Here is a 26,578-nt window from a genome sequence, read left to right as displayed (position 1 = left end):
TGGTTTCTCTAGGCACCATGCTTCCACTTCTTCAAACAGGAGATTGTGGCGTGTTCTTCTGGATCTTCAAGACGCTTACGCTCACATTACAATATTCCCTCCTCATCGCAAGTACCTGCGCTTCATGGTGGGTCAGCAGCATTTCCAATACAGAATACTTTTGTGAATACTCTGGGAGCAGAGGACTTGCCTCTGCTCCCAGAGTATTCACAAAATGTCTGGCAGTAATAGCAGCACACTTGCACAAACAAAAGTGTCCATATGTTTCCATATCTAGAAGACTGGCTCATCAGAAGTCCATCTCTACAAGGAGCTCTAACTTCTCTCAATCAAAAATTACTGTTCTCCATTCGATGGGATTTCTCATCAATTACCAAAAATCCCATCTTACTCCATCTCATCTCCTTCAATTCATAGGAGCAGAATTGAACACCATCCTCTCAAGGGCTTTTCTACCCGAGGATCGGGCAGAAACACTTACCCTTTTGGCAAACTCGATTTATTCAAAGAAACAAGCAACAGCTCATCAGTTTCTAACCTTACTAGGCCACATGGCCTCCAAGCATGTCACTCCTATGGCAAGGTTAGCCATGAGAGTAACCCAATGGACTTTAAGATCACAATGGATCCAAGCCATTCAACCACTACATTCTCCAATTCAAATAACCCCCAGCTCCATTCTTCTACTTTGGTGGGTGAACAAGGACAACTTGCACAAGGGCCTACCCTTCCAACAACCAGTCCCACAGATAACATTAACTACAGATGCATCCACCTTGGGATGGGGAGCACACATAGACTCTCCAAACCCAAGGTACTTGGACAAAGCTCAAAGCAACGTTTCAAATCAATTTCCTAGAGCTACGAGCTATACATTTGCGCTGCATGCGTTCAAGGCTGCCTCTCACACAAGACTGTTCTCATCCAAACGGACAACACAGTAGCCATGTGGTACATCAACAAACAGAGGTACGGGCTCGTATCTCCTTTGTCAAGAAGCTGCACAGATTTGGGGCTGGGCCCTAACACACTCAATGTTTCTCCGGGCCACTTATCTGGCAGGCATTCACAATGTAGTGGCGGATCGACTCAGTCGCCATTCCAACCACACAAATGGTCCCTGGATCCTGCAATAGTGACCAGGATATTTCAATGTTGGGGACAACCAACAATAGACCTCTTTGCATCACATCTGAATCACAAAGTGGACAAATTCTGTTCTCTACACAAACAGAAGAACCAGCCAGCCAAAGACCTTTGCTCGCCCTTGGAACTCAGGCCTACTATACGCGTATCCTCCAATACCGCTCATAACCAAAACTCTAGTGAAGCTACAACAAGACAGGGGATCCATGATACTCATTGCCCCATATTGGCCTCGACAAGTATGGTTCCCCACACTACTCGACCTGTCAGTCAGGGATCCAATTCGCCTGGGAATGGCTCCCACTCTCATAACTCAGGATCAGGGTGGCTGCGACATCCCAACCTTCAGTCCCTATCCCTGACAGCATGATGTTGAAAGCTTGATTTTAAACCACTCAATCTTTCAACCAATGTATCTCAAGTGCTTATAGCTTCACGTAAACCTTCCACACGAAAGAATTATTCTTCCAAATGGAAGAGATTTACTTTGTGGTGCAGGCAAAATAGTATTAATCCTTTCACTTGCCCCACTACTTCTCTTCTAGACTACTTATACCATCTTTCAGAATCTGGACTTCAGACTTCAATCGGTAAGAGTACACTTAAGCGCAATCTCCGCTTACCACAAAGATGGGAGATGCACCAAATCCATACAACCTCTTGTCAGCAGGTTTATGAGAGGTTTAACTCAACTTAAACCACAATTCGGCCGCCAGTCACAGAATGGGACCTGAATCTGGTTCTAACAAGACTCATGCTTTCTCCTTTCGAACCCATAGATTCCTGTGATCTTAAGTTTCTCACATGGAAGGACTATCTTCCTCTTAGCCATTACATCAGCTAGAAGGGTTAGTGAGTTACAAGCACTTGTCACGTACTCACCCTATACAAACTTCCTACATGACAGTGGTTCTCCGTACACATCCAAAATTCCTCCCAAGGTAGTTACGGAATTCACTTGAACCAATCCATAGTTTTACCCACATTTTTTCCAAGGCCTCATTCTCACCAAGGAGAACGGGCCTTACATACCTTGGACTGTAAGCGTGCGCTAGCTTTTTACTTAAACCGCACTGCAGTCCACAGGAAATCCAACAACCTTTTGTATCTTATGATCCAAACAAACCGGGTAAAGCAGTGGCTAAACATACTCTATCTAACTGGTTAGCAGATTGCATACAGTTTTGCTATGAAAAAGCAGGCCTTCCTCTCTAAGGACGAGTAAAGGCACATTCAGTAAGAGCAATGTCAACCTCAGTAGCACTATCGTTCAGTGCCAATCCTTGACATATGTAAAGCAGCAACATGGAGTTCTCTTCACACCTTTGCAGCTCATTACTGTTTGGACAAAGAAGGATGACAAGATTCAGCCTACGGACAATCTGTCTTAAAGAACTTGTTTCCAGTTTAACCCCAACTCCTTCTACATCCATCCTGCTGTCATCTTCGACTGACTCATTTTCAACAATACTTCAGTGTTGCTTCACTATGAAAAACTCAGCCTTAGCTTGCTAATCACCTATATGTGAGGACTAGCATCCTGCTTGTCCTGGGATAAAGCAAAATTGTTTCCCTTATAATAGGTGTTATCCCAGGACAGCAGGATGTAGTCCTCACAAACCCACCCGCCACCCCGCGGAGTTGGGTGATATGTTTTCTTATTTTATTTTTTGCTAAAGCTTATTGCTACATACGAGACTAGAGTGAGACCCCTGTGGCAGAGAATATCATGGCATGCTGGGCATGCTCAGTGGCTTCACAGTGCCAGTCAAAAGTTTCTAGAAACTTTGACAAAGTTTTCCCGCAATAGGGCTCCATCAGTGACGTCACCCATATGTGAGGACTACTTCCTGCTGTCCTGAGATAACACCTATTACAAGGTAAGCAATTTTGCTTTATACTGTCTCTAGCTTTAGAAGTAAAGTATGAGAGAAAATAATAAAATACGCAAATACGCATCTAGGTGACTTTGTGCGTGTGATGTTCCGTTGCCTGTTAGTTCATATTTCTTATTCTCCATTTTGACTGTAAACATTTTTTTTTTGGAAAAGCCAGGTTTTTAAACTTTTTTGAAGAGTTTTAAATCTCTCTGTAATCTAGTTTCTAGAGGCATTGTGTTCCATAAAATTGGTCCAGCTAAGGATAGGGATCGCTCTCTGACTTGAGTCAGTCTGGCTGTCCTGACTGAAGGGATGGTTAGAAGGGCTTTATTGGCTGATCTAAGATTTCTTTGGGGGACATGTAAGCGCAGCACTGTGTTTAACCAATCTGCTTTTTCTTCATTAATTAGTTTGTGAATTGTGCAGAGTGTTTTATATTGAACCCTTTGTTCTATTGGCAGCCAGTGTAGTTCGGCAAGTGATTGAGTGATGTGATCTTTTATTTTTACCAGTAAGTATTCTGGCGGCAGAGTTTGTAAGATTTGAGAGTGGTCTTATAGTTGAATACGGTAATCCCAGAAACAGTGTGTTGCAGTAATCTCTGCTAGTGAAAATAAGTGCCTGTAGGACTGTTCGAAAGTGTGTTTGGGTTAAAAGGTTTCAGCCTTCTGAGGACCATAAGTTTGGCGTAACCTTCTTGGCCTTCAGTGATATGTGTTGCTTAAGGCTAAGTTCCGTGTCGATTATTACACCTAGGTTTCGAGCTTTCTTAGCTAATTCTACTTTCTGATCATTTTTAAGTCTAATGGGGGTTTGAATCAACTCAATGTTTTTTCGCTCTAGGTGTATAAATTCCGTTTTTCGATGTTGATTACTAGCTCCATTTGATTTAGGAGTTGTTTAATTATATCTAGGTACATCATTGCTAGGTTTAATGTTTTTTCAATTGTTTCATCTACAGGTAGTATTAGTTGGATGTCGTCAGCGTATATGTAATGTATGATACCTAGTCCAGCCAGGAGGTGACACAGGGATAGCAGGTAAATCTTAAATAGTGTCGCCGAGAGTGCTGATTCTTGGGGTACTCCTTTTTTTTTTAGCTCTATTTGTCCTATATTGCGTTTTTTGTCTGTACTTGAAAATATCTATTGTTTAGGTAGGATCTGAACCAGTCAATTGTTTTGTTTTTTAGTCCTATTTCTTCAAGTCTTTTTAGTAGTATGATATGATTTACTGCTGACAAGTCTAATAGTACCAAAATGTAGTGGCATGCCCTAAAACAGTAACAACCCTACCTATAAAAAGGCAATGCTACAAATATTAAACCAGGCCCTAAACACCAATACACCTCCAATTAGGAAAACAGAACAAGCCAAGCTGCTATAGATCCCGACACAGAAATAATTGTAAAACAATACTAATTCATGTTTCAAAACAGCTGATGAACAGAATAACATCTAACAATTAAAAAAAATTAACTCTTAAAAATTATTTAAAACTATCCAAACACCAATAAAATATTTCAAAACAGGAGACACATTACATAATACCCAATAATTAAAATAGCAGTCAATCAAGAAAAATGAACTTAAAGCCACCTTTACTTTACCCTCTCTAGCAACTCTCCTACTTCTTTCCCTTGCAGTCCAGTAGCATATACTAGAAGCAGCAGTAGCTGCTGAAGCTGTCCTCATGGTCCTCTTGCTTAGAGACCACAACTAGTCTGACACACGTATCACAACCTCAGGACCAGTTTCTGGCTCTCACACACCAATCATCTCAATCACACAAGCTCTCTCCCCCGGAGCACAAATGGTAGCTGCAGCAGCCTCCTCCAAACCCCATGGACCAAGAAAGAAGAATCCCCTTGATTGTGGGGGCTAAAGCTGCTGTCTCCCTTGCTGATCGCTGGATGCTTCTGATTTTGCTCCAAGCCTTCGCTGCTACTTGGGGCCGATACTGCTGCTACTTTTCAATTCAGCATGGCCTTTTTTTTTCCGGCTCGCCACGCTACACATCACTTCCTTTTTCGGGCTGTGGGGACAGGAAGAGGAAAAGGCCATGGTGCAGTAGCCAGCTTCAAACAACACTGCTTCCATTCCTGTCTGGCTGGGTTTGAACGTTCTGATAGCCCGGGCATCAGCAGCAGCAGTGGAAGACTATCTGCCTCTCATTCGGTGGAGGAAGGGGAGAGAAGAGCTATGAGAGACCGGATAGTACACGACACACCTGCCGGTATTGGTGACACACTGGTGTGTTGCAAAACACCAGTTGAGAATTCCTGATATATATAGATAGATATGCACATACATATTGTGTGTGTATGTATATATATATATATCAGGAATTCACATCCACACACATGCTCTATATATAAAATTGGAACAAGACGTTTCCAATAAAAATGTCTACCCTTTGACTGTATTGCATTTTTATCCCCTATTTTGTTGAAAGGCAACCCTTAGCTAGGTATTACCACATGTGTGGTTTTCTTATCCTGCTTGTTCTCTGAGAAAATGAAGTTGCTTACCTGTAACAGTTTTTTTTCTTCAAGTACAGCAGGGTAAGAAGTCATACAGATCCACTAACCTTCCCTTGGAGTTCTCTTCAGAAACTTTTGACTGTGGCAGAGAAAGAATTTCCATGGATCCTCGGAAATCTTGTAAGCTTTTCCACAGCATTCCAAAAACATCCAATGTCAATATCATTAATGCCACTCCACATATATGATTTCTTAATTTGCTGTCCTTTGAGAACACTTGTTACAGGTTAACAACTTTGCTTTACTCACTGGTTACTTGGTTGTGAGTGTGTTTTGAAATGTACTTTTAATTAAATTGGATAGTCTAAAAGCCTAAAATAGACTTAGCCACATTTAGAAATGTATATAGGAAGTGGATAGGGATCATGGTAGGATCCATGATTCTAGCTTCCACTTGATGGCCTTGCAGGGAAGGGGGGGGGGGGGCATGTGGTTATTTGGAAGGAAGAAGGAAGAGCTTCCTTCTCCATCCCGATCCTCCCATCCCATCCCTGCACAATCCACCTCATCACCACCCTCCCAAGCATGATTCTCTTTCACCCTCCTCTATTGATCCTCTCTTACCTGTTTCCCCCATTCCTCCATGTGATCCTCTTTCACCAGCCCCACTCCTTATGATCCCACTGCCTCTCCAGCTGGTTTCACTCTATTTAAATGCATGGTCCTAGCAAGCCCCACACACTCAAATATGAGTAAAGCAGATGGAGAGGAAGCAGATGTACATGAAGTACTGTTCTTTTCTTGCTGGAGACCGGGAGAGGGAATCATACTGAGGTTGCTGATAACTGTGGCACATCAATGGCTTTCTTGCTGAACACTGGCCGAGAAACACTTGTTTTAGAGACTAGGCAGTTTCCTGCTGTATGTCCATCTTTAATGGTCTGAGAAGCAGGAGTCTGGTCTTAGATTTCACCCTGAGGAGTTTTCCAAAAAAAATGCAGAGTTTTTAGAGATTATGGCCAGCAATTTGGGTTTCAGTAAAGACTGAATTAAGTACCAATCCTGTACTGACACTTAAGAGTCAGATTTTAGGATAGGCAGAAAAATTATGAAGAAATGCAAAATTACAAGTGTTATGTGTGTGTAATTAATTTTTGGTTTATCCAAAATTTCTAGGTTCAGTTGCTGTGCAACCAAACATGTTCAAAAAAATCCACAAAACTGAGAGAGGCACTTTCATGTGAAAGTTTTTAATGCTTTGGCAAGGAATTTGGAGGGTAATTTTCAATAGTTTAGTGTGTCTAAAGCGACAGCATTATTCATAAAACAATGTATCTCTGCCTCGAAAGTATTTTGCGGTTGTTTCAGTATGCATGCATATTTGTAATGCAGGAAAATGCATACTTTCTCTACCAGTTTTATGTAAACACATGCATGTATTTTACATGCATAATAATTGTAATATATGCTTAGTAACTCCGAGTTATATACGGAGACATGTATTTTATAAAGAATAATTGTGCATGTACTTGCTATCACCAGTTCACCAAGATCTCCAGCACTTCATTCTGAGCCCCAACACTTCACCCAGACCTCCCACCTACAAACTGAAAAAGCATATGGTATTGTATACATGTATACCACTTATAAAATAACTTGTGTGCAAACTTCCAAAGCAACGGATTGCCCCCCACCACCCCTTTATTTTCCTTTCACAATTATGCCCAGCACCGCTAGTACGCACATGCTTTAGGCTCTTAGCCTACTTGATATGGCCAACTATAGGCCTGTCGCTTCTTTACCATTTTGTCTAAGCTGTTTAGAGTGCAGGTATTATGCCAACTAACAGATTTCATAGACTAACATCAAATTTTATATTCATACCAATTTGCTTTCAGGAAATCTTTGAATATAGATATTCTTCTGATCTCTTTGTTAGATACTTTTAAGAGAGGACTTGACAGTGGGAATAGCTGCATTCTTTTGTTCTACTTGATATTTTGTCAGCATTTGACACACTAGACCATGAAATTCTCTTGTTTCATCTAAGAGTGCTGTGTTTGTGGTGGTGTCTTTTCCTGGTTTGAGTCTTATCTATCTGATTGAATGTGCCAAGTAAGGATTGGGCAGTGACAATCTTTTTGGTTATCTGTCTCTACTGGTGTCCCCCAGGACTCAGCCTTGTTAGCTTATTATTTAATATATACCTTGCTCTAATTAATAAGATCCCAGTGAATCTCTGTGATGGTTATTGGATTTATAGTGACAATCTTCAATTTTCATCTGTATGAGCTCAAGCTGGTTCAAGACTGTTGAAATGGTTCAGATGATCAAATAATGGTTAAAACAAATACATTAGCTTTGAATATTGTTAAGTTAGAATTTACCATCATTCATGACCATCTTTAACCATCAGGGGTGTCTTATTCCCTATTCTTTCTCAGGTCAAAAGTCTTGGAATATGGATTGATTCACACCTGTCATTCTGTTTAAAAAAAAGGGCAGATGCAAATCTGTGCGGAAAACGGGCACTCAGTCTTGAACGCATGCTTTCCTAATGCATGCCCATCAACCTCTTTTTGGCACATGATTTAATATTTAAATGAGGGGTCGCGCTGCCAAGGAGATACTAGGGGCAAATGGGTGCCCCTAGTGCCTCTGTGTAGCAGGCACCCAGGAGAGGTGGCTGTCAGCAGGTAAGGAAAGCAGATATTCAATTTTACCAGCATCCATTTTCCTAATCTGTGCATAGCCATGTGTTAGGGAAATGGATGCTCGTTAATTGAGCATCCCCTTCCCTAATCTCACCTCACCGCTGGCACATTTAAAACACATTTTTTTTTTTATACCTTTTGGTTCCTCTGACTTAATAGCACCATGGTATTAAGGCGGAGGAAGTACAGAAAAACAGTATTTTTTGGTTTTCTGTAAATCTTTTTGGGCTGCTCAGAAATTAACTCCTGCTCTAAGCGTAAAAATGTGCGGTTCAGGTGCACTTTTTTTTTTTGATCTGGGGAGAATAGCTAATAGCCTTATCATATGCATTTGCATGTGATGAGCGCTGCTAGTTTCGTGAAGGTTGGATGCATGTTTTGGACTCGCTTATAGAATAAGGGGTTGTGGACGCATGTCCAAAACCTGCGTCCAACCATGGCTTTAAACATTGGCTCGGCTGAGTGCCCAGTATTGCATCGGCCCCAAAGTCTGATACTAAGACAAGATTTTTTAAGCTACATGTTTGTTCTTTATGGTTTCAAATCACTGCTTGAACCACACTTTCAGGACAGTTGTCTAGGCTTCAATTTTGCCTCTCCTAGACTATTGCAATGCACTGTATGTCAGAGTACCAGGTAACAAACTGAGGACTATGCAGATTCTGCAAAATGCAGCTACTCGTCTAATATCTGAGAAGTATATGAGAACTCACCACTCCAGTCCTAATAGACCTGCATTAGTTGACTGTGTCTTATCGGAAAATCTTTAAAATTTCAATGATGGTCCACAAACATTTGAAACTGGACTCACTTTCTTGGGCTAATGTTCCACTGAGAATCTACAATCCAACCTGATCTCTTAGATCATCACAGAGAGGACTCTTGGATAGCCTTCAGTAAGACAGGCCCAGCTGGCTGAAACTAGAGACAACTGCCTTTTCGATAGCAGCTCCTAATTTTCGGAACTGTCTTCCAGAGGCTTTATGCTTGACATAATTCAAAGGCCTTAACATCAAGACTTATCTTTTCAAACAAACCTTTGATTAAGTGCCTTTTCTATTTCCTTTGGATCATTGATGTTAGTTATCTGCAGATGATACATAAATAAAACTACTTATGTGAATAACTTCCAGTATTCTGTGTGTACTTGGAGTTGTATAGAAAATATACACACACTAAAAGATAAGCAAATAGCACTTTTGGACTTTTGCCCAGTACTTTAAATATGACCCTTAATGACCAGCTAAAGAACAAAGAGTAGGATTGGAATTAGCTCTGAAAGTGGCCATAGTATTGGGCCTATTTTGATGTTATGATTTTTAATGTAACTAATTCTGTTGTTCACCTTGACTGCTGAAGCAGGAAGGTATGTAAGAAAGAAATTGGTATGGTATGTTGTAGTGGAGATAAGGGAAGAGGAAATGTAGTGGAGGCTTCTAATAGAAACATAGAAGATGTTGGCAGAAAAAGGACTATTTGATCCATCCAGTGTGTCTATTTATTTATTTATTATATTTTGTATTCCGATATTCTGATAATTATAACTGTTCACAGCTTAAATATAATCACATAAAAACATATAAAAATACAAATCAAAATAAATACAATATAAAATAATAAAATACAAACTAATACCTAAAATCTGCAATCAGATATTTGATTACAATGTCATCCTAAAAGCCTTACTAGCGCATGTAAACAACCCTATCTAAAAAAAAAGACTCATATTATTACTTCTTCTCCAAATGCTCTCCTGAATATCTAAGTTCTTAAATCTTTTTTAAAAGTTTGAAAATTAGTCTGTAGTCTTAGCTCAATCGAAAGCAAGTTCCATAACTTGGGCCCAGCTATTGATATTGCTCTTTCTCTAACTTTGCTCAAATGGGCCCACCTAACAGACGAGATGGTTAAAAACCTTTATTCGCTGACCTTGAATTACGTTGTGGTGTATGAATCCTCAAAGACGCATTTAACCATTCTGTTCTCTCGTATATTGATTTATGAATTTGACTAAAGACTTTGTATTCTGTTCTAAATTTAATAAACCGTATGGATACAAGGAAGGATGAGCTGAAAAAAGGAACATTGAGTCTTCATAAAACCCAAGACAATGCGGTTGGTTTTCTCTGGTGACATTTAGAGACCGAGAATGAAATGCAAATATGACTATGGACTTATGGAGGTCCATATTCAGATACTGTCTGGATATATAAATTAGCCGGATAAAGTTATCTGACTAACTTTGGAGGTATATTCAATAGTACAGCCACATTATTCAATATAGGTGGCTATCTTAAAGTAGCCGGCTAACTATAGCTGCCTAACTTTAGGACAGCTCTTTGGCCCAACCAGACTTAGCCAGCTAAGTTATCCAGCTAACTCAGAATTTTGGAGTTAGCCTATTAACTCAACTCCTCCCAGTTACGCTCCCCGAACAGCTCTAACTTAGCCGGCTAAATTCTAGCTCCCTTACTTCTAGGGTGGCTAGAATTTAGTTGGATATGTGCCCAAACATTTATTTATTAGCTGACTTCTGAGTTAGCCAGCTAAATCTTTTTGAATATGGACCTCATGGTTACTAGTCAGATAAGATGACATGTTCCCAAGTGATAGTCGCAGACACAATGTAACAAAATATAAATAATAATGAGCCTCCATGCAGGACTGCAAACTCATTTTCAAAGGGAAGCTTTTTGAAGAAATCCCTTTGCCATGCACAACATGGGTACAAACTACCCGCATACTTTGTGTGCTTTGAAACAAGTCGGAAAGTATGTGCAGAGATAATGCAGTTTATGCATGCACTTTTCCTCCCCTGGCGTTTTTTAGATGTGGATAAAAGTACTCACACTAAAATGGAGGCAATAATAAAATCTTGTTTTGACATCAGTAAACATGAATTTACCTAAGAAAAAAATGATTATTGGCACCCCACAATACATACATTAAAAATGTGAAATTTGTTATGCTTAACTATTAATGTTTTCTTATTTGCATTTTAGGAGTGTTTAGTCTTGGTGTGCCTGTGGATGCTCTTTTTTTCATTGGCAATCAGCTGGTGGCAACTAGTCATACAGGGAAGGTGGGCGTGTGGAATGCTGTGACTCAGCATTGGCAGGTAGGTTACACTCAAGCATGGGAAGTTACTTGTTTAGTCTTTAAATAGTGAAATATCAATTAGTCACGAGTATATTTTCATTTTTTCCGCAGATAAGCAGGGTGGATTAACCATGTAATCTAGGGATCATCCTGTAGGTGGCAGAGCTCCTCAAAGCACACAGAGCTGAGTTCCGTGTGCCTGCCTGTCTATATAGCCATGTGGTTCTCAGTCCACCTCAGTCTTCTCTGCCTGCACGGTGCAAGTGGCGTCTCCTCTCTCATTAATTTTTCTTTCTTTCTTTCTTTCTTTCTTTTCCTTTAGGTACTACGAAGATCAGAAGCTCACAGTCTACCTCTAAGCCCTGGGGATCGGCGCAGGGACTGCAGGGGGCCGGGCTTCACTTTGGGAGGAAGTCCCTGGTTGCCTCATGTTTAGCTCACAGCTGTTGCTGGCTTGAGTCAACTGCATGTAGTTGCAAGGGCTCAGGCTGAACATGGAGCAGAGGGGCAGGGTGAGCTGGAGACCTGATAGCCGCTGTGGACTCTGTTACAGGGGTAGCAGCAACAGAAGCAACCCTCCTCCAGGACCTTCCCAGCCTACTTGAGAGTGGGGACTGGGAGGCCCTCCTGGGAAAGGCCCCCTCCCTGCATTGTGCAATGGCCTCGCCTCTCTGGCCGGGACATTGTCAGAAGCGAGCAGAACCACCACAAAGATGGCGAGGAAACCCTTCTCCAGGCCCCCCTTTCAGGGCGAGGGCCTTCCCGGAGGAGCCAACAGCATCATGAGATGGCCATACCTGGACCAGGGAGGGGCTGCCGCCCCAAGGCCAGTACAGTGACGCATGTGCTGAGGGCCGGCACATCGAAGCAGAGCGCCAAGGGCTGGCGCACCAACGATGGCATTAGCCCAACCAGGCAATTCCCGGTACCGATGGGTGCAACCCGCAGATAGAGGGGGTGAAGCAACCTGTTCGGGTTACTTGCACCTGCCTCGGGGGCTGTTCGAGCACTCCAATGTTGGATCCAGGAATTCCTGACAACAGGAGGTGAAAGCCTTGTGCTTCACGGTTGCAGAACAGAGAACTGACACATTGGTAGCAGTGATTCAGCGAGCGTCTAGACATGGACAACTCTGGTGCTTCAAGCCGGAAGCCATGGAGGGGTCAGCTGCAACTGTGGTCAGCGTTGATGACATGGCAAAGACGGAAACAGCAATGGTGCCTGTCTTGCACAAGTGCGAGTGTCACATGGGCTGGAGCTACTGGTAGTGCAGGGGGCGCCAAGGGCCTCCCCATGCGGACTCTCACCGCTGACACGAGGGTATCCATTAAGAGGTAAACTGGCCCAGACACAGTGCCAATTGGGAGCGGCTGACCACGGCCTTGAGGCATGTGGAGAAATCGAGGGACTGCCTTCCATGCAGCAGTTAGAGGCTCCGTGACCATTGCTTATGACCGTATGGAAATCCAGATAGAGATCCATCATTTTTTCCCGGAAAATCGGGAAAAGGACCTACTGGGGGGATATCATGAGAGATGATGCTGAGCGTCGGGAGCCTCTATACAGCTTATACTCTAGGAGGCAAACGCAAGAACAGTGCTTGCATCAGTAACCCCAACCCTTGGATCCAGTCCTATCCAGTACCCGGGCCAACCCCCCCCCCCCCCCCGGTGCAGCAGCATGCCATGGGGGATGGGGACCAATGCTCTGGGGGACGTTTGAGACGTCCGCCAGCGTAAGCAGGGAACCATTATGGCCAGATGCCAGGCACAGGCTTGCGTCAGATCCATGCCCCAGGGGGACTCTCATATGCCACATGGGGACAGGTTGGCGGGTAGCCTCTGTCTCAACACCCCATACCCCAGCAAGGCTGCAACGATAGAGCGGGGTTCCCCTACGGAGCCGGGGGGTCCTGTTTTCTGCACTATTGCCCCTAAAAGGTCGGGAGGTTACCGGGCACCGAAACGACCCCCCCCCCTCGCTGTTGATAACTCAGGATACGGGGTTGGGGCAGGGGGCAACGGATTCAAGCTATCACGAGGGCTTATGCCCACACTGGCCGATCATACCTGATCTCGTCTGACCGTGGAAGCTAAACGGGTTGGACCTGATTAGCGCGGAGAACCCAGGAGTACCCAAACCGTTTTACCATTCGGGGGAAGGTGAAGGATAAAATTTATAGTCATCTAGTCACGGTCCCGTCGCTGCACAGAGAACACAAAGCTCTCCTCCTGCCCCGGGACATCGTGGTACTCGAGGGATGAGCACCAGCACCCGTCAGGGTACATGTAACATTATTGTTTTCAACTACACCGCTTCCCCTGCAAGGCCTTCGGGGGCCGGGTCACCCATTGAATCCCAGTTTCATGAACGATATTTTCCTACTGCGTTCACTGGGCCAGGCACCATTGGTACCGTAGATGCTCAGCCTGTTTCTGAACTTACTGCCACCCGGTGGGTCCATGGGCAGTAGCCGTAGAAGACACCTCTCCCACGAAGGGCTGCTTGTTCAGGTTGACCTCAGCAAGGAGAGACAAATCTGATGCTTGCAGTATACTCTCCCTCATCCGGACACAGCAACATCAAGGAATCACCCTCTCCTTCCTCCCAAAATGGTATCAGAGTCCTTCATTAAACAGGCAGCAAACCTTCCCGAAGTGGCATAAGTCCGCGGCAGTGGGACGGCTTCCCACTTTGGATTGTAGAGTGCCTTAGCCTACTGCGTAATCTGTTGTGTCCCAACAAATGCTGCCGAATTGCCAGCTTCCACTGGAGACGCATTCCCGGAGACCACTAAGTCCATCTTGTTCCACTACAGCAGGGGAGTGGAGACCTTACCCGCATCACCAGGGGCGTACCAGGTGAGAGTGATAGCATCATCCATCGCCTACCCAAACGCACTACCTATTCAGGACATAGGTGAAGCGGCCAAGCGATCACTGCGGTATGCTGTTGTCCCCCACTACTGCCTTGGCCAGCAGACAGGTATGGATATGACAAGGAGCCAAGTCATCACTGGGCAATAACATCTAAGGAAGACTATCCACATGGCATGACAGATTTGAGCGCATCTTCTAACAAGGACCAGAATGAGTTGCCACCGCTCTGGGGGCCGGGGCTCCCAACCTGCTAGCTGGGTTCTCCCTATATTACATGGCTAATTCAACCTTGCTTATCTGCGGAAAAGAATAAGTTTGCTTACCGTAGACAGTGTTTTCCGTGGATAGCAGGGTGGATTAGCCATGCCATCCCGCCCACCATCCTGGAGAGTCTCCTACAGAGGCAAATGCATGCTTGGGTAACAGACTGAACTGGGAACCACATGGCTTTATCGATAGGCAGGCACATGGAGCTCAGCTCTGTGTGCTTTGAGGAGCTCCACCTCCTAGAGGACTGGAGGACAATCCTCAGATTACATGGCTAATCCACCCTGCTATCCACAGAAAACACCATTTACGGTAAGCAAAATTGCTCTTCTTCATGCAGAAGCCAACTTTTCTTTCCATTTGCCTTTTTTTTTTTTTTCTTAAGAATCCAGTTTGGGGTTTGCAGGTCTCCAAGAACTGTTTCCATAAGCTCCTGTCTTCTTTGCTCATCGATCTCACCAGCCATGCACCTCACACCTTCGTTCCCCTTGATCATGCTTCTCTCCACTAGTGCGTAGCTGAGCCTGTGCCATAAATAATAAGGCTTAATCCGCAAGTGCACGTGGTCCCAACAATCCAAGGCCAGCATTACTACATGAAACAAATAAAAGCAAACAAACATAAGGACCTTGGCAGCTATGGCATCCTCCCCCTTCCCCCAGCCACCCTGACAACCATGTTCAAACAGGCAGACATATGTAAAAAAGAAAACAGTATGTACAATAACATTTCCCAGAGATCACTCCATTAACAGTCAGCATAAAGTTCTCTTCTGTGCCCGCTCGAGTCTCCTTCCCCTTGACAGAATAGGGCACTCTCCTATTCATCTCCTGGTGAGAGCCAGCCACAAGCATCCTCATCCTTCAGCACATCATGTTTTCTCACAGGACAAGCAGGATGGTAGTCCTCACATATGGGTGACATCACAGGATGGAGCCCAATCACGGAAAACTTCTGTCAAAGTTTCCGGAACTTTGACTGGCCCCTACTGGGCATGCCCAGCATGGCAATAACCCTGCAGCCAGCAGGGGTCCCCCTTCAGTCTTCTTTTTTCCGCGCAGCAGTAGCCTGCGGTAAAGGAGCTCTGAAGAGATTCCTGACAGGAATTTTCCTCACGGAATTACTAAAAGTTAATTGCCCCACAGGGATCCCCCCCCTCTCTAACTTTTCTCAGTCCGCGATACTCCGGTTTTTACCTGTTTTTCCATCGATTGCCGTCGAGTTTGGCCCTAGCGGCCTACTGGCCGTCGACCGTACCAAGGCTCGATTTTTTTCCATAGCCATGGCGTCGGGGTTTCATCGGTGCCCGGATTGTACCCCCGCCGCACCATATCCATCACAGACCCCCATAAAGTCTGTGTAATGTGCCTACGACGCAAGCACGATGTCTTGACCTGCACCAAATGTGCCTTAATGACACCAAAGGGTCGCAAGGCCAGAATGGAGAAGATGGAACTTCTCTTTCATGCTCAACCCCCGACTCCGTCCATTGCATCGACGTCGTCGGAACTGGCACCGTCAACTTTGCGCCAGCATCGACCACCGACCGGTGACCGACCACCATCGATGACTCCTCGGCCATCGACAACCTCCACTCCCCTTCAAGATCGAGGGGATCACAGGGAGAAACATAGCCATCAACACCCTAAGACTCGGACCATCGAGGGAGTGAAATCATCGACCTCACCATTGTCGGAGCCGCTGTCGAAGAGACCCCATCCAGGAAAGGCACTGACCATTCCTGTGACCGAGTTCCCAAGGCATCCCTCACCCGATCAGGGATCGGGAGCCATGACTCCACCTGTAACGGTGGTCCCTCCGGCTATGCCTCTGCCTCCTTCTTCTGTTCCGGAGCCGGGGCTGATTGCTCCAGGTCTCCGAGAAGAACTGGACCGGATGGTTCAGGAGGCCATGACAAGGCGATGCAACGTTTTCAGATTCCTCGACACCGCAAGTGGTGGAACCGATCATCGACCCGATTCAGCAGCGCTGGCACTGCTGCTATCCAGGATGGAAGCGCTTATGAGCGCTTTTCCTCCAATGGTTCCTGGGTCTCCGATGGCTCTGATACCCTCCCGACCGACTGTGTCATCAGGAGGAGAAACACTGTTCCGCATACCTCCATCGGGAGTTCTGCCTCAGCCATCGATGCCGATACGTCCCTCACCACCGATCCATCCATCGGTGCCGATACGTCCGGTGCCACCGAGTCATCCATCAATGCCCTCGATGCCTGCACCGGTGCCTTCGATGCCATCATCGGTTCCTCCGATTCCTTCAGAGCCTAGACTGGGACCTTCAGGTCTACAACCACCCTGTCCCCCTCTAGTTCCTAGAGGAACAGGTGCTGATCCTTACGACACCTGGGGTGATGACACTTCATCAGACACCGATGTTCTACCTTCACCCACTGAGAGTTGGAAGCGTTCTCCTCCAGAGGACCTCTCCTTTATAAACTTTGTGAAGGAAATGTCCAAATTTGTTCCCTTCCAATTGCAGACTGAACAGGATGATAGGCACCAGATGATGGAATTGCTCCAATTCCTGGATGCCCCCAAGGTAATCACATCTATACGCATCCATCAGGTCCTTCTTGATCTTCTCAAGAAGAACTGGGAACATCCTGGATCAGTTGCTCCAGTACACAGGAAAGCTGACACTACCTATTTGGTACAGTCAGCCCCAGGTTTTCAAAAATTTCAGCTTGATCACCACTCAGTCTTATAGAGTCTGCACAAAAAAGGGTGGTGAAGATGTCAAAGCCTCACTCATCTGTTCCTCCTGGAAAGGAACAGAGGTTTCTAGACAACATTGGTCGCCGAGTATTCCAAGGGGCCATGCTCATCTCCCGAATTGCCGCCTACCAGCTTTATATGACCCAATATAACAGGGTCATTTTTAAGCAGATACAGGACTTCTCAGACTACCTGCCTCAACAATTTCAAGATCAATTACAAACCCTAGTCAACAAGGGTTTTGAGGCAGGCAAACATGAGATTAGAACATCTTATGATATTTTTGACACTTTACCAGAGTGACTGCAGCTGCCATCTCGGCAACGCAGTGGGCCTGGCTCGTCTTCTGACCTTGCCCAGAAGTACAAGACCGGTTATCTAACCTGCCTTGTGTCTGAGATAATCTGTTTGGCGAGCAGATTCAACAGACGGTAGCAGAATTAAAAGACCATCATGAAAACCCTAAGACAGCTCTCTTTGATGCCTTCTGACTTCTCCTCAAAACAGCCTTTCAGAAAGGACTCTAAGAAGTCATTCTTCCATCCCAAGAAGTCTTACCCGCCACCATCTAAATCCGTGCCACGACACCTTATCAAAAACCACAGTCTCGTCAAGCCTATAAACAAAAACCACAAGCAGCTCCTCAACCAGGACCTACTTCAGGTTTTTGACTTCCACTTAGAGAGCAACTGCCACATTCCTCTGTCACACATACCAGTGGGAGTTCGATTGTGCCACTTCCACAACATGTGGCATCCGATCACATCCGACCAATGGGTATTGGCAATCATTGCTCAGGGTTACCATCTGACTTTCTCGCCCTGCCACTGGACTCCCGCCTCTACAGACGTGGAGAACATCCGACCACTCCATTCTTCTGGATCAAGAGGTTTCCCTCCTTATCCAGTCAAGAGCAATAGAACCCGTTCCATACTCTCAGCAAGGCCTAGGGTTCTATTCCTGGTACTTCCTAATCCCCAAAAAATCGGGAGGTGTCCATCCTATTCTAGACCTACGGGCCCTCAACAAGTACCTTCAACGAGAAAAGTTCAAGATGGTCACCTTGGGATCGCTTCTACCTCTTCTACAAAGAGGAGACTGGCTCTGCTCTCTGGACCTCCAGGACGCATACACCCACATTGCGATAACTCCAGCTCATCGCAAGTACCTGAGGTTTCTAGTAGGCCCCAACCACTATCAATATCGAGTGCTTCCATTTGGCCTAGCGTCTGCGCCACAAGTCTTTACTAAATGCCTCATAGTTGTTGCAGCCTTTCTCAGAACCCAAAGTGTTCACGTCTACCCCTACCTGGACGATTGGTTGATCAGGGCTCCCACTCAGCAATCTGCTCTGTCATCTCTCAATCTAACCTTACACACTCTAATTTCGCCTGGATTTCTCGTCAACTACGACAAATCCTACTTATTCCCATCTCAAACCTTATCGTTCATTGGGGCAGACTTGGACACCTGACAGGCAAAGGCTTTCCTACCTCGACAACGAGCACTGACTCTTGCACCCTTGCTCACCAGTTGCAGTCTCAGCACTCCGCGACTGCACACCAATTTCTTGTCCTACTCAGACACATGACGTCCTCAGTCCATGTCACACCAATGGCCCGCTTGGCCATGAGACTCATGCACTGGACTGAGGTCTCAATGGACTCCAGCTATTCAGTCTCTGTCAGCCATTGTCCGCATAACCGACCACTCCGTCTGTTTCTCGCCTGGTGAAAAAATCAGACCAATCTCCTCCAGGGATTGCCCTTCCAGGCTCCATCCAAATCTCAAATCATTCTCACCACCGACGCCTCCAACCTCGGGTGAGGAGCCCATGTAGCCGATCTGCAGACACAAGGCTCTTGGTCTCCAAAGGAAACCAAACACCAAATAAATTTCCTGGAACTTCGAGCAATCAGATATGCTCTCAGGGCCTTTCAGGATCGCCTCTCAAATCAGGTCATCCTGATTCAGATGGATAACCAGGTGGCCATGTGGTACATCAGCAAACAGGGAGGCACAGGCGCCTTCCTTCTGTGTCAGGAAGCTGCGCAGATATGGGCGGAAGCTCTCTCTCATTCGATGTACCTCAGAGCCACCTACTTGCCAGGAGTGGACAATGTGTTGGCAGACAAGCTGAGTCGCGTCTTTCAACCGCATGAGTGGTCTTTCAACCCTCGATAGCGATCTCCATCTTCCAATAGTGGGGATTTCCTCGGATAGACCTCTTCGCCTCCACAAAGCGGAGAACTACTGCTCTTTCATTCGCAGCGAACACTCTCAGCCCAAAGACGCATTCTCCCTCTCTTGGGCCAACCGGTCTGCTCTACGCATTCCCTCCACTTCCTCTTCTCTTGAAGACTCGTGAAGTTACATCAGGACAAGGGAACCAAGATCCTGATAGCACCTCATTGGCCACACCAAATGTGATTTCCAATACTTCAGGACCTCTCCATCTGCAGGCACATTCCCTTGGGAAAGGACCCGCTTCTGGTCACTCAAACGACGGGTGCCTTCGACATCCCAATCTTCAAGCCTTGTCCCTGATGGCATGGATGTTAAAAGGTTAATCCTTCAACCACTGAACCTTTCTGAACCAGTTTCCCGTGTCTTGATTGCTTCACGGAAGCCTTCCATGAGAAAGCTTACTCTTACAAATGGAAAAGGTTCACGTCATGGTGCTCTTCTCAGTCCCTTGACCCCTTTTCCTGTCCAATCCTGAAATTTCTGGACTATCTCTGGCATCTGTCAGAGTCAGGTCTTAATACTTCCTCCATTAGAATGCATGTCAGTGCGGTAGCCGCCTTCCATAAAGGTATCGGGGATGTCTCTATATCACTACACCCCCTTGTAACACATTTTTTGAAGGGCTTGCTCCGCATCAAGCCTCCGTTATGTCCTCCGGCCCCTTCTTGGGACATTAATCTAGTTCGGGGCTCATGAAACCACCATTCAAGCCTCTTCACTCTTGTGAACCTCGATATCTCACATGGAAAGTGATTTTCCTTTTGGCTATCACTTCAGCTCGCAGAGTTAGTGAATTGCAGGCCCTAGTTACCTATCCGCCTTACACTAAACTTCTGCAGGACCGGGCGGTACTCCGCACTCACCTGAAATTCTTACCTAAGGTAGTTTCGGATTTTCATCTAAATCAATCCATCATATTACCTACCTTTTTTCCCAGGCCCCATGCCAACCCAGGAGAACAGACTCTGCCTACCCTTGACTGCAAACGAGCTCTAGCGTTTTACCTAGACCGTACAGCGACCCACAGGAAAAACACTCAATTGTTTGTCTCTTTCCACCCAAACAAGTTAGGGAAACCTGTGGGTAAGCAGATTCTTTCTTCCTGGTTGGCAGACTGCATATCCTTCTGCTATCAGCAAGCGGGCATTCCATTTCAAGACTGTGTTAAAGCACACTCTGTGAGGGCCATGGCGACTTCAGTAGCACACCTACGATTGGTGCCGCTTTCTGACATTTGCAGGGCTGCCACCTAGAGTTCCCGCCACACTTTTGCAGCCCACTATTGCTTGGACAAAGCGGAAGACAAGATTCCATCTTCGGCCAGTCTGTCCTTCTTAACCTATTTACAACATGACATACCAACACCCTTCTGCCTGCCCGGTGGGGTTCAGGATGCCCTCTACCAAATTCCACCCCAGTAGTTGTGCCTGTTACACGCCTTTGGGCACATTTGGTGCATGTTCGGACATCCTCAGCTCGGTACTCACCCATATGTGAGGACTACCATCCTGCTTGTCCTGTGAGAAAGCAAATGTTGCTTACCTGTAACAGGTGTTCTCACAGGACAGCAGGATGTTAGTCCTCATGAACCCACCCGCCACTCCACGGTGTTGGGTTCATAACGTTTTGTTTTATTTTTCGGCACTGCCTGTAGCTTTCAAATAAGACTGAAGGAGGACCCCTGCTGGCTGCAGGGTTAGTGCCATGCTGGGCATGCCCAGTAGGGCCAGTCAAAGTTCTGGAAACTTTCAGAAGTTTTCCGTGAACTTTGTTCAGTCCCATATGTGAGGACTTTGTTAGTCCTCAATATGGGTGACATCTGAGATGTCACCCATATGTGAGGACTAACATCCTGCTGTCCTGTGAGAACAACTGTTACAGGTAAGCAACATTTGCTATCTTCCCTTCCCCTACCACTTTTTTTTTTTTTAAACCTATTCAAACTCTCTGCATTAGTTTCCAGTTTGAGGGTGTCCAAAGGAAAGACATCAGCACAAAACGTTACATGTAGACATGGTCTAAACAGAGCACTAGTTTGGTGGGATTTTTTTAGGATGGATTTGCAAACTGCCTCCTCATCTCTGGGGGAGGGGGTGGGAAGGGTCCAATTATTTTTCTGATCAGAGTACCAGCAAACTACCAGGGACCTTTATGTTCCTGAAAATTGGGGAAGATAGATACTGCTTACATTTTTCTCACTGACTTCAACCCAGTGGATTTCGGGCTTCAATTCAGTCCAATCTCAGTTTTTCTAATTACAGTTAGAAAAAGAAGGCTATGGAGCATGTTTTTCCAGGAATATGGTTAGGGATTTTATTCCCATATTTTTTCATATCCAGAAAATCAGGAGGATTGAGACCTTTTCTGGATTTACAAAGACTGAACAACCTGTTGGGTTAGAGAAGTTCAAGATGAAACACCTTCACATTGGAAGTTCCACAGGTTTGTAGTGAAAGATTTCATTGCCAATACAAAACGTTTCCTGTTGGTCAGTCTTTTCCTCCAAGAGTGCATGAAGTGCTTGGCCATGACAGAGTAGTTTCATTGCCTTTATGTTCTTTTATCTGGATGTTTGGTTGTATGACCATCTCTGTCAGGAGCTAGTGTCCCTTGAGAAGGCCATTTGCGTCCTTCAGTATCTTCGATTCCTAGTTAACTTTGCCAAGTCAAACCTGGTTCTAGTACAGAAAATTAGGTTTTTAGGAACCTGGATAGGCTTTCTTCAGGAGAGAGCATTCTCCTAGTCAAATGAGTGAGTAATGAAGTATTTTAAGGACCCTTCTTCTACAGGACTGGACACTAGCAAGGACAGTCTTTGCTCCTGTGTGGACAAATGGCTGCAGTGATGCATGCAATTCCTGAAACTTGCTACACATGCGGTGTCATCAATAGGGCCTTTGAGAACCAGAGGGTTCACTTATCAACCTTCATCCTGTCAAATTTGTGTTACTCCCAGAATGATAGCATCCCTTTGGTGGCAATGAAGCCGTCAGTTTTTGAGAATGGGTCTCTCTCTCTGGGCCCCACTGCATCAGGTGATGCTGGCTACAGATGCCTCCATTAAGGGATGGAGATTCACTCCAGAGCTCCACGTATGCAGGCAGTATGGTCCTCAATGGAAAGCTATCTACAGATCACTCTACTAGAATCTGGAAAGAGATGCTTTGTGCAGACTGACAATCACGTAGAACATTTTACATAAACAAAAGGGCTTGGGCTCCTACACCTTACATGCCAGGAAGTCATCTGTATTTGGACATGAGCAGTGCACAATGCCTATTCTCAGGTGACTTACCTTCCAGGAAATCAGAATGCAATAATCGATTGCTTCAGCAGAGTACTACAACCCACATGAGTGATTTTTTTGGATCAAAGAGGATGGACAACTTATTCAGTCATAAGGGAGAGCCTGTATTTGGCTGGTTTGCCTCATAAGGCAACATAAAGGTCAAGGAGTTCTGCTCCATGCAACGGGGCAGATATAGATCAGCTCCTGATGTTTTTCTACTAAGCTGGAACGTTGGTCTATTTATGCATAATCTCTGATCTTTCTAATCGCAAGGACAATTTAGACAGTCCTTCAAGAGAACATAGGGATGATCCTCATTGATCCAGCCAAGGCAAGTGTGGTTTCCGTATCTTGTCCATCTATCATAAGGCCTCCATTCCATGGGCCCAAAAAACACAAAGGAAGGCTATCTATAAAAGCCGTCAGGATGAACAAAGGAATAGATGCCAATAGTCTTAAAAAATATTCCTTTATTGAAGTGGAGACACAAGGTGGCCCGACTCTGGCCGAGTTTCGCCGTATCAAGATGGCTGGCTCAGGGGCTAAAACATAAATAAATAATATAAATAAGTCATTGTGTAAAAGGAATTAAAAACAAAATAACTGTACTATACATGTGTTATAGTAATGGTGACACATAGCTCGTTTCGTACGACTAAAAGAAAATATGGAAATTATATACACATTCCAATGATGTAAAGTTATGTCTGGTAGGTACTGAAAAAACCTCACGGTTAACACAAATGTATAGTAAATACAAACGAGTCTGTAATAAAAGATGGTTTTACCTTACGTGTATTCTCTTCAGTTCACAAATTAAACAATTTGTGTATGGAGGGTCATATATACCATTATATGACCAGCAAAAGTAATATATCTGTAATTGTGCAAAAAAAGGATGGCAATATTATATGGGACCTTTTATACAACATGAGAACTAGTATGCAAACAATTATGCTTATATATGTGCATATATAAAAGAGTTTTTTTTTATTTAAAAACATTTTTTTAAAAAAAATTAATGGCGAAGATGATGTCATATATGCACTTAATGAATCAATAAATGACTTATGTATATATCATTAGATACTTAAATTAGTGATATTAGCATAAAGTGAATCAATTGATATAAACCAAATAGGAAAATGAAATTACAACGAGAGTGAGTTATTAAATAACAAAGCTCATATCAAGTGCAATGTTGTATAATGAATGAAATGTAAGTGTGCTTATAAATTTGATAATGAAAGATTAACAAGTGTGATATCTGTATACATATTCTTATTGAAATGAAAATATATATTTCTAACATTAGATAAGTGCTTATCAATTCACACAATCCGTTTAGTGAGTTTGATAACAGAATTTTTTAGTAGTTAAATAGAACATGAAATTATTCCCAATGAATGTATGATTATGAAATATATTGAATGATTAAATTAATTCCACATCATTAGTAGACTATGGGGCGGATTTTAAGAGCCCTGCTCGCCTAAATCCGCCCAAATCCGGGCGGATTTAGGCGAGCAGGGCCCTGCGCACCGGTGAGCCTATTTTACATAGGCTCACCGGCGCGCGCAGACCCCGGGACTCGGTAAGTCCCGGGGTTTCCCAGGGGGGCGTGTCGGGGGCGGGCCCGAACGCGCGGCGTTTAGGGGGCATGCCGGGAGCGTTTCGGGGGCGGACCCGGAGGCGTGGTTACGGCCCGGGGCGGCCCGGGGGCGTGGCCGCGCCCTCCGGACCCGCCCCCAGGTCGCGTCCTGGCCCGCTGACGCGCGGGGATTTACGCCTCCCGTCCTAAAAATAATATGCCATCCTATTAATGCATACATCAAATAAATAATTGTCTCTATATAATTTGTAAATCTGACAACTAAAAATTACAAAAATACACTAAAAACCATTTCATCATAAAAGGATCAATTATATGCTTGATATTGATAAATTAAATATCATAGAAACATAGAAACATAGAAATGACGGCAGAAGAAGACCAAACGGCCCATCCAGTCTGCCCAGCAAGCTTCACACATTTTTTCTCTCATACTTATCTGTTTCTTTTAGCTCTTGGTTCTATTTCCCTTCCTCCCCCACCATTAATGTAGAGAGCAGTGATGGAGCTGCATCCAAGTGAAATATCTAGCTTGATTAGTTAGGGGGTAGTAGGGGTAGTAACCGCCGCAATAAGCAAGCTACACCCATGCTTATTTGTTTAACCCAGACTATGTTATACAGCCCTTATTGGTTGTTTTTCTTCTCCCCTGCCGTTGAAGCAGAGAGCTATGCTGGATATGCATCTAAAGTGAAGTATCAGGCACATTTGGTTTGGGGTAGTAACCGCCGTAACAAGCCAGCTACTCCCCGCTTTGTGAGTGTGAATCCTTTTTTCTTCTCCCCTGCCGTTGAAGCTATGCTGGGTATGCGTGAAGTATCAGTTTTCTTCTCCCCTGCCGTTGGAGCAGAGAGCTATGCTGGATGTGCATCGAAAGTGAAGTATCAGGCACATTTGGTTTGGGGTAGTAAACCGCCGTAACAAGCCAGCTACTCCCGGCTTTGTGAGTGCAAATCCTTTTTTCCATATTTCCTCTTGCTGTTGAAGCTTAGAGTGATGTTGGAGTCACAGTAACCATGTGTATGTTTATTGAATAAGGGTATTGTGTCCAGGCAGTAGCCATCATTCTGGCGAGTCACCCATCTTCATTGGCGGCCTCTTGACTTTATGGATCCACAGTGTTTATCCCACGCCCCTTTGAAGTCCTTCACAGTTCTGGTCTTCACCACTTCCTCCGGAAGGGCATTCCAGGCATCCACCACCCTCTCCGTGAAGAAATACTTCCTGACATTGGTTCTGAATCTTCCTCCCTGGAGCTTCAAATCGTGACCCCTGGTTCTGCTGATTTTTTCTTATGGTAAAGGTTTGTCGTTGCCTTTGGATCATTAAAACCTTTCAAGTATCTGAAAGTCTGTATCATATCTCCTTGCTCCTCCTTTCCTCCAGGGTGTACATTTTAGATTCTTCAATCTCTCCTCGTACGTCATCCGATGAAGATCCTCCACTTCCTGGTCGCCCTTCTCTGTACCGCTTCCATCTTGTCTTTGTCTTTTTGTAGATACGGTCTCCAGAACTGAACACAGTACTCCAGGTGAGGCCTCACCAAGGACCTGTACAAGGGAATAATCACTTCCCTTTTCTTACTCGATATTCCTCTCTCTATGCAGCCCAGCATTCTTCTGGCTTTGCTATCGCCTTGTCGCATTGTTTCGCAGACTTCATATCATTAGACACTATCACCCCAAGGTCCCTCTCTGCTCCGTGCACATCAGCCTTTCCCCCCCCATCGAATACAGTTCATTCGGATTTCCACTCCCCATATGCATGACTTTGCACTTCTTGGCATTGAATCTCAGCTGCCATATCTTCGACCACTCTTCCAGTTTCCTTAGGTCCCGTCTCATTCTCTCCACTCCTTCCGGCGTGTCCACTCTGTTGCAGATCTTAGTGTCATCCGCAAAAAGACAAACCTGACCTTCTATCCCGTCCGCAATGTCGCTCACAAAGATATTGAACAGGACCGGTCCCAACACCGATCCTTGCGGTACACCACTTAAAAACCGCTCTCTCTTCAGAGAAGGTTCCATTTACCATCACACATTGTCTTCTGTCCGTCAACCAATTTGCAATCCAGGTCACCACCTCGGCACTCACTCCCAAGCTTCTCGTTTAGTGACCAGTCTCCTGTGCGGAACCGTATCAAAAGCTTTGCTGAAATCTAAGTATTGATATCGAGTGCTCTTCCCCGATCAATTCCTTGGTTACCCAGTCAAAAAAGTCAATCAGAT

General features: G+C 44.9%; 1 protein-coding gene across 1 annotated transcript in view; it reads left to right on the top strand.

The window, feature by feature from the left end:
* The window catches only part of KCTD3 (potassium channel tetramerization domain containing 3), a 355,533-nt gene that overhangs the window by 158,152 nt on the left and 170,803 nt on the right, over positions 1-26,578 (top strand). The window contains exon 10 of the mRNA XM_029593200.1: positions 11,225-11,340. Within this exon, the coding sequence (XP_029449060.1) occupies positions 11,225-11,340 (116 nt within the window). The remainder of the gene's footprint in view (positions 1-11,224; positions 11,341-26,578) is intronic.

The sequence above is a fragment of the Rhinatrema bivittatum genome, chromosome 3, assembly GCF_901001135.1.
Source record: "Rhinatrema bivittatum chromosome 3, aRhiBiv1.1, whole genome shotgun sequence".
Classification (NCBI taxonomy): domain Eukaryota; kingdom Metazoa; phylum Chordata; class Amphibia; order Gymnophiona; family Rhinatrematidae; genus Rhinatrema; species Rhinatrema bivittatum.
The sequence above is the reverse complement of the archived record's forward strand: the minus strand, read 5'-3'. Positions and strand labels throughout refer to the sequence as shown.